Genomic DNA, 7555 nt, shown 5'->3' with positions numbered 1-7555 from the left:
GGAGCCAGGAGTCAGGATGCCCAGCCGGATCGGTAACACGGCCTTTCTGCTCCGCGCCAGGCGCGCTTGAGCACGAGAGCCCTAATAATGGGACGTTAATGCTGAATAACAGAGACAAAATGACTTGCCGGTTGCCTTTTATCTCCGGAGCTGTGTCTCTGCTGTGCTGCCTCGCTTCAGGCCCCGGCAGCCTTTCTTTAAGTTTCACACACGATTTCTCCCACATTGTGCACAGCAAATTAAGGCTGATTGCAGCTCAGGAGGTGGCTCCAAATGGGCTGGACGGGTGGGCGGGGGAAGGAGCCAGGCAGAGAAACCCCCCATCACAGCTGGGAGGAAATGGGCTGGAGACAGCAGCACTGGGTTGTGCAGGAACCACTGAGGAGCGATGGGTGCCGCGCCGGGAGAGCCGCGGGGTAGAGGGGCCACGTCCCCTTGTGCAGTGCTCACGGGGCAGAGGGAGGCAGTGCGATGCCTGGTTGGGGGGTAGGATGAAGATCGAGCCCCCTGGGCTGGGAGAGCCACTGCACTGCACCCCGTGCGTGTCCTGCACCCCGTGCGTGCACTGCACCCCGTATTGTAGCGCCTCCCTTTTTGACCTCTGTCCCGCTCAGTGCTGGATCTGCGGACTTGGGATTGCCATGAGCTCCTGTCCACAAACCTTTTGCATGTCTCCGCCAGTGGGATCCAGGGGATTCCGGCTCTGGGGGCAATGGATCTAGCCTGGGAGGACCCATGGTGGGGCTTGCTGGGGGCTCAGAGGTTTCTGTGCCATTTCCCCTCCATCCCTCTCAGGCCTGACGCTTCTGAGAGCTGCTCCAGGCTGCTCTTGATGTGAAGGGGACACGGGAGGGCCCCGGGGCTCCCTGCTCCTGATGCGAGTCCCTTTGCGTCTGGGTAGGGGCAGGGCAGTCCAGCCACGGCTCGGGTCTATTCCTGCAAGTGGCCACGAATCCCAGACAACTCGCCGACTGCTAAACGGGGCACAGAGACCTCCTCTCCTGCCAGCTTTCTTGCTGCAAGAAATATTAGGCTTCCCCCCCTTTAAAGACCAAACAATACGTGCGAGCGCTCTGGGCAGTTGGCAGCGAACGTGTTTCCCAGCGTCTTTTTTTGCCTCTCCGAGGAAAGATGGCATCCAAAACGGTCCGTGGTCCATTCTCAAGGCATAGTTTTGCATTCATACCAGTTAGCATATTAAAAAGGAAAAAGCTGCTTGCATTTACATTTAAATTGAAACAACATGTGTCGAAGGTGTCTTTTCTAATAGCTCGCCCGAATGATAGTGGTCTGATGCTGGGCAGTTTTTTGTCAGTTTGTGTGAAAAGGATTTTTTTTTTTCCATTTGAAATTTAATTATATTGATGTAATTATTTCCTTCCTGGAGACAATCGGGTGGTACAGATGTATGCTCTGCTTGAGTTTGAGTAGAAAGGGCAAAGTCGGTACAGTTGTTGCCGGCACAAATTACGTTGGTAGCAGCTGAGATCGCAGGCTCCTGCTAATAGGAGAGTCCACAGACAGGTCCCGAGCCGCAGCCTCAGAGGGACGCTTTCCACGTCTGTCGCTGCTGGAGCTTTTCTCTAAGCAAAGCTCGTGAGCCCAGATCATTTTACAGCTCCTTTGCAAACTGCACATCTTAGCACTTGTAGCATGGACGGCTCCACAGCGACGAGCGGCTGTCGCGGGTCATGTCCCTGCCTGTAAAACCCAGGACGTATACTTTCAATGCTAGTCTGTGTTTTCAGGGCCGGGCAAATCACCTGCCATCTTATGATGAGCTGGCACAAATTACCTTGTGCATTTGAATGGAAATTTCCTCAGGATTTGATCGCTTCCAGCACTTCTAATAATGACAATGGTAATAAGTCAATGGCTTCTGGACTGCAGAGTCTATTCTGGGAACAACGGCGTTATTAAGCACTGTCATCTCTCATTTGGAAATCTCTATTTTTAGGCTCACCTTGAAATAACTACTTTGGCCAGAATCTGGGCAGAGGATCTCGGGTTTGCTTATAGCCCCATTACTTGGCCACTATAATACACTGAGCCATCTGCTCAATACCATGCATCGAGTGCATGGGATTGGTGCAATACGATGCATCGAATGCACACTAGTAACCTCCACCCCATAAAACGATTATTAATGACTTTGCACTAGGGTGGCCAGAGGGTCCCGGGGCTCTTTGCACATGCACGTTACTTGTTGTGATATCTGGTGTTGCGGGGGAAGAGTAGAGTCATAGAGAAGTGGGGCTGGGAGGGTCTTTTGGAGGTTGCACTTAATGCAGCCCCCCTCCCTACCCAAACCATCCTGTACAAATCCAGTCTATTACTAAAACTGCATGGTCAACGCTGTCCCGGAGCTGGCTCAAAGGTGTCAGTTCCTGGACAAGACTTTGCCCTGGTCCTATCGGGCCCGTACAGGGCAGGGCGAAGGAGACACGGGATTGCTTCCACGTGCAGCTTGCAAACCGGGTGGGGAGAGAGAAGGGCCCCTACTCCTGACGGAGGGGATGGTGCTGGTCAGCCCTCCAGAAAAGGTGTCTGTGGGTGACCTCTCCAGCCACGCTTCTTCTGTTAGGTGCCCCCATCTCCGAGCCGCCCCTGAAAGCTCATCACGCTCATCCCAAGGTCCTCTGGTGTTGGCTGCAGGGTGCGTTTGGCTGCACGGGGTCTGTTTTTCTCAACAATTTCAGGCTGCGACTTTCCAGCCTGCCCGGGGCCTCAGGTGCCCGTTATTCTTTCATCGGAGATGGGCCTCTGTCACGGCGTGGCTCTGTAGTGAGAGAAGGGCATCTGAAAGCCTTGGAGGCAGCTTGGAAAATAGCAGCCTTGAAGTTTGATAGAAACTCGTAACAGCCTGTGAGCACGGTGAGAAACAAGCCTCCCCCCGCACGCCCAAGGAGATGCTGGGGCTTTATCGGCAAGCAGCTGAGATTGCCGTGTGAGTTAATATTGCAGAGATAGGAAATGCTCGGAGGCCTTCATGTCGCCAGATGGAGAAAGCAAGCCGCTGAATTCCCAGGTACCACGAAGCGGCTCCGTCGCGGCGTGGCAAGAGGCACGTGTGCTTGCCAGGCTGAGTGTACGGATAATAATAATAATAGAAATAGAAGATGGGGGAAGAAAGCGAATGCCGCCAGCAAACTGCATTTCTGGAGCTGAGGGATGCTGCAGCAGGGGCTGTTATCAGTGTGCGGGGTTTTAGCTATGGGTTGTTTTACTTACTGATTTTATATTTGCTAATAGTGGATTGCAGGCTTGTTATCTAAGGCTTGGAGCGCTCTCCCTCCTGGTTTCGCAAGTGTTAGAGCATCTGGCTTTCCTCGCTCAGCTGCATCTCCCAGGCCAGTTATTTGGTGCCTGCTAGAGGGTGAGCTATAGCCCATACAGCACTGAGGTGGCCAGAGGGTCTCGGGGAGCCGCGTCTTGGAGAGCGTTTCCCAGCCAGCTGACCTCCAGGGAAAGGGGGTGATCAGCATTAGCCAGTCCACCAGCACAGGGGCCCGTTCAGAGGCAGCGAGGATGCGAAGGGACCTCGGGAGGTCACATCCAGTCCAACCCCTGCTCCAAGCAGGACCAGCCCCGACGGCATCATCCCAGCCAAGGCTTTGTGCAGCCGGATCTTCAAAACCTCCAAGGATGGAGACTGCCCCCCTCCCTGGGGAGCCTGTCCCGGTGCTGCAGCACCCTCCTCGCGAGAGAGTTTTTCCTGATATCCAGCCTCAACTTCCCTTGCGGCAGCTTGAGCCCATTGCTCCTTCTGCCGTCTGCCCCCACTGAGACCAGCCCAGCTCCGTCCTCTTTGCAGCCCCCGTGCGGGGAGGTGGAGGCTGCTGTTCAACCCCCCTCGGTCTTCCCTTCTGCAGACTCAGTCAGCCCATTTCCCTCAGCCTCTCCTCCCCAGTCCTGTCCCCCAGCCCCCCAAACCGTTTCCATTGCCCTTTGCTGGACTCTCTCCATTGTGTCCACATCCTTTCTGTTGTGGGGGCCACAGCTGGACACTGGACTCCAGATGTGGCCTCCCCAGTGCCGAATGGAGGGGGAGAATCACTGCCCTCGACCTGCCGGCAGTGCAGCCCAGGGTGCCGTTCGCCTTCTTGGCAAAGAGGCCACACAGTTAATTCATCCCCATCCTCTCGTCTCTGCCCCCCAGGTCCTTTTCTGCAGAGCAGCTGCCGAGCCCGCCAGCCCAGCCTGCCCCGGCGCAGGGCATTGCTCCCTCCTCGGTGCGCTTGTCTCACTTCATGAGATTTCTTTATAGATAGATTTCTTTATGAGCTTTCTTTTTCATAGAGACCTCATAATATTTGGTCTCTCCGAGGGAAGGACTTAACAAGCCTGAAAGCCCTGGATGGGAGGGAGATTTGGACATTGCTAAAAGTTGCCGTCCGTATCGGCGCGCTCCCGGAGCGATTGGGATTCTGCGCCGCGCCCGGCGGTTCCTTGAATGTTTTTATGAAGTGAGATGCAGCTCCCCCAAGGCCTGCTTGCCCTGTGATACCAGGGCTTTCATTATTTACTCTGACAGGCTGCTGGCTCCTGCGCCTGGGCCTGTCGCTGCCTGCACTACAAATCATCTCTCACCTTGTCACCACAGAGATGGCAATTTTACAGCTGGCAGCTTCAATCAAGTTAAATTTGCAGCGTGCTTTCTCTCCGTCACGTGCCGGGTTAGACAAACTGTCTGCCGGGTCCCTTGCTCGCCGGGCTCGCGAAAAGACTCGAGACCAAATTAAAACCGCGACGTTAAGACAAAAGACGAAAATCCCCGCGTGGCGACTGCCAACTCGGGCGGCCGCCGTTGCTGCCACGATGCGAAAATCTCATCCGTGGCTCGTGGCTGATGCGGAGGATGAAAAATAGAGTCCGGGAAGTTGGATGGGTCCCCCCCTTCCCCCTTTCTGTAGGATTGTCTTGTAAATAAAGTGTGTTTCTGGAAGGTGCTTCGTCGGGGAGCAGGGGGTAGCCCGTTGTGCAGGCGGATAAGCGGGGCGTGCGGAAGGGCTTGCTCTGTCCTTGCACTCTCAGATCAGCCTCGTGCACCAGCAGCCTCCTCCCTCCCTCGGGCCTCCCCGGGGTACACGACGGCATCTCCAAGCCGGGGCGCGAAGCTCGCGGTGCTCCCCGCCCTCCTTCCTCCCCGCGGTAGCAGAGTGGAGGTCAAGGGGGGCAAAGCGGGGAGCACAAGGAGCCTGCCCCGGGGCCACGGTGCTGCGGAGCAGACGTGATACCGGTGCCTCTCCGGGCCGCACTCGCTGGGTGGAGAGTCCCCGCCGTGCTTTATTCTGTAGGACACAAGTCTTGCTGGCCAACCAAGTAGGAATAACATCAGGTGAGACGCCGGGGTCGGAAGCCGGCGGCATTTTGCTGTGAATAGGAACGTGTCTGGGGTGGTGGCGTTTTTCTCCGGGGTTTAGGGTCACCTCTGCTCTTGGAAGAAGGCGGTCTGGGCACTGCCACAGATCTCCATTGTCAGCTCGGGCACCCACCTGGGAGCCGGGGGTACCACTCGTTCCTTCACCCCCACAGCCCGAGCGCCACTTCGGTAGCTGCCGGCTCGCGCGGCCGGGTGCCTGGCGAGAAGGCCGTAGCTCTCTAATCGCGTGCTGTGTTTGTCCAGGAGAAGCAAGTGGACGAGCTCTCGGCCGTGCGGCAGACTTTGCAAGCGGACCTGGAGACGTCCATCCGGCGCATCGCGGATCTGCAGGTGGCCCTGGAGGAGGTGCAGTCCAGCGACGAGAGCGACGCGGAGAGGTAGGCGGACGACAAACGCGCCTTGGCACGAGCGCGGATGCACCGGTGTCGTTGTGCTGGGCCAGGCGGCGTGCGTCTCGGCGCTGCTGAGATTTGCACCAGAAATCTGTTTTCTAGGAAACTTGATTTTCGTGGGAGAAGCCGGTGCTTGGTTAGGGCAGGGGGGCCTCCATAACTGAGCTTTCCGTTCAGGCCCGAGAAGGGCTGCATCCCTCTTGCCAAATGAAATGCTCCCTGGTGCTGGCATCTCGCTCCCGCCCCGGGGGTCGTTTCTGCCACGTGGGGTGACTGCGACGGACCCCTCTGGGCTCCTGGCACGGGGCTGAGATCCGTCTCTAAGAGGAGCATTTTCTCCTAGAGCTGATTCGGCTGTTTTGAGCCGCGTGGATCTGCACTGACAAATGACCCCCTTTTTTTAATGAACTCTTTCACCGAAATAAAGGTTGTGCGGGGAACTCTGCTGAGTGCGGGGGTTTAAAACAAGCACACGATGCCGCGATGAAAATAGTCCAGTCACAAGGATCCCCGTACGGTTTGCTCCTGGCACACGATGTCCTTCAGGAGCGCGAGGCGAGTCCAGCCCCCAGCTTGGTTGGGAAGGACGAGGTTAGGGGCTGCCTCTGTTTTGGGACGCTTTCTCCTGGACCTGTACGGCAGGACCAGCACGCTGCCAGGGCAGGAGTCACAGTCGGAGACGATGAGGGTGGGAAGGGATGTCGGGGGGTCACATCTAGTCCAACCCCCTGCTCCAAGCAGGACCAGCCTCAACTACATCGTCCTGGACAAGGCTTTGTCTAGCTGGTCTTCAACCCCTGCAAGGATGGAGATGCCACCCCCTCACCTGGTCCAGTGTTTTACTATCCTTCTTGTGAGAGAGTTTTTCCTAATATCCAACCTCAACCTCCCTTGCTGCAGCCTGAGCCCATTGCTCCTTGTCCTGGCATCTGAGGCCAGCCCAGCTCCGTCCTCTTTGCAGCCCCCCAGCAGGGAGGTGAAGGCTGCTACTCAATCCCCCCTCGGTCTTCTCATCTGCAAACTAAATCAGCCCATTTCCATCCTCCTCTTCTTACAAGTCATGTCATCCTCTCACAGAAACACAGTTGGAGTTCGCCTTGCTGAAGCTTGCTCCGAACCATTATGCTGTCAGGAAGTGTCAGCGCTAATCAGGTTAGCGACGGTGTCACCAAACGATCTCGCTCCTCGGATCGGTGCCCGCCCCCCGCGACAGGCCCAGAAATGCCAGCTAGAGTCAGCGTCTCCACTCGCACACGCACGTACGTTGCGGTTGCTTCCGGGCGGCGAGAGCTGGTGCAGAACGGGGCCAGAGCCCGTCAGATCTCGCCACCTGGAAATCCTGACCGGGAACCCGTAGCAGCGCTGGCAGCAAATGCATGTAAAAATGCAAATGAAGAGATGAAATAATACAGTGCCTAGCTTGGTCGAGAGTAGATCCATGGTCTCTCGCACAGAGGAGTTTGTCCCCGATGCTGTGCCGTGCCGCTGCCTTGCCACAGCCCTGCGCTTCGCACAGCCCGGCTGCGGAGCGCGGTTCCCGTCCTCGGCCCCCGTGACCGTGGGGGGATAGCCGGACCCCTGCACTTCCAGGGAGGAAACGTGCCCTTTAGATATAGTTTGGTTTCAAGCGGAGGGAGAGGAAGGGGAGCCTGTGCATGAAGCTAAGCGGTGGAAAAATTATGGAAGTTTTTCCCGACAAAGTTTTGGGGAGGCCAGGATTTTCCTCTTTGTCATCAGCATTATTTTGCCAGCTCTTAAGTTTTCCCGTTTCCGATTCCAT

The 7555-nt window shown here is 56.6% G+C and overlaps 1 protein-coding gene across 1 annotated transcript in view; it reads left to right on the top strand.

Annotated features, from left to right (window-relative positions):
- Positions 1-7555, top strand: part of MYO18B (myosin XVIIIB) — a 128339-nt gene that overhangs the window by 99522 nt on the left and 21262 nt on the right. The window contains exon 39 of the mRNA XM_019538671.1: positions 5627-5760. Coding sequence (XP_019394216.1) covers positions 5627-5760 — 134 coding nt within the window. The remainder of the gene's footprint in view (positions 1-5626; positions 5761-7555) is intronic.

Source organism: Crocodylus porosus, unplaced genomic scaffold (assembly GCF_001723895.1).
Source record: "Crocodylus porosus isolate Cpor-Errol unplaced genomic scaffold, CroPor_comp1, whole genome shotgun sequence".
Lineage (NCBI taxonomy): Eukaryota > Metazoa > Chordata > Crocodylia > Crocodylidae > Crocodylus > Crocodylus porosus.
The sequence above is the reverse complement of the archived record's forward strand: the minus strand, read 5'-3'. Positions and strand labels throughout refer to the sequence as shown.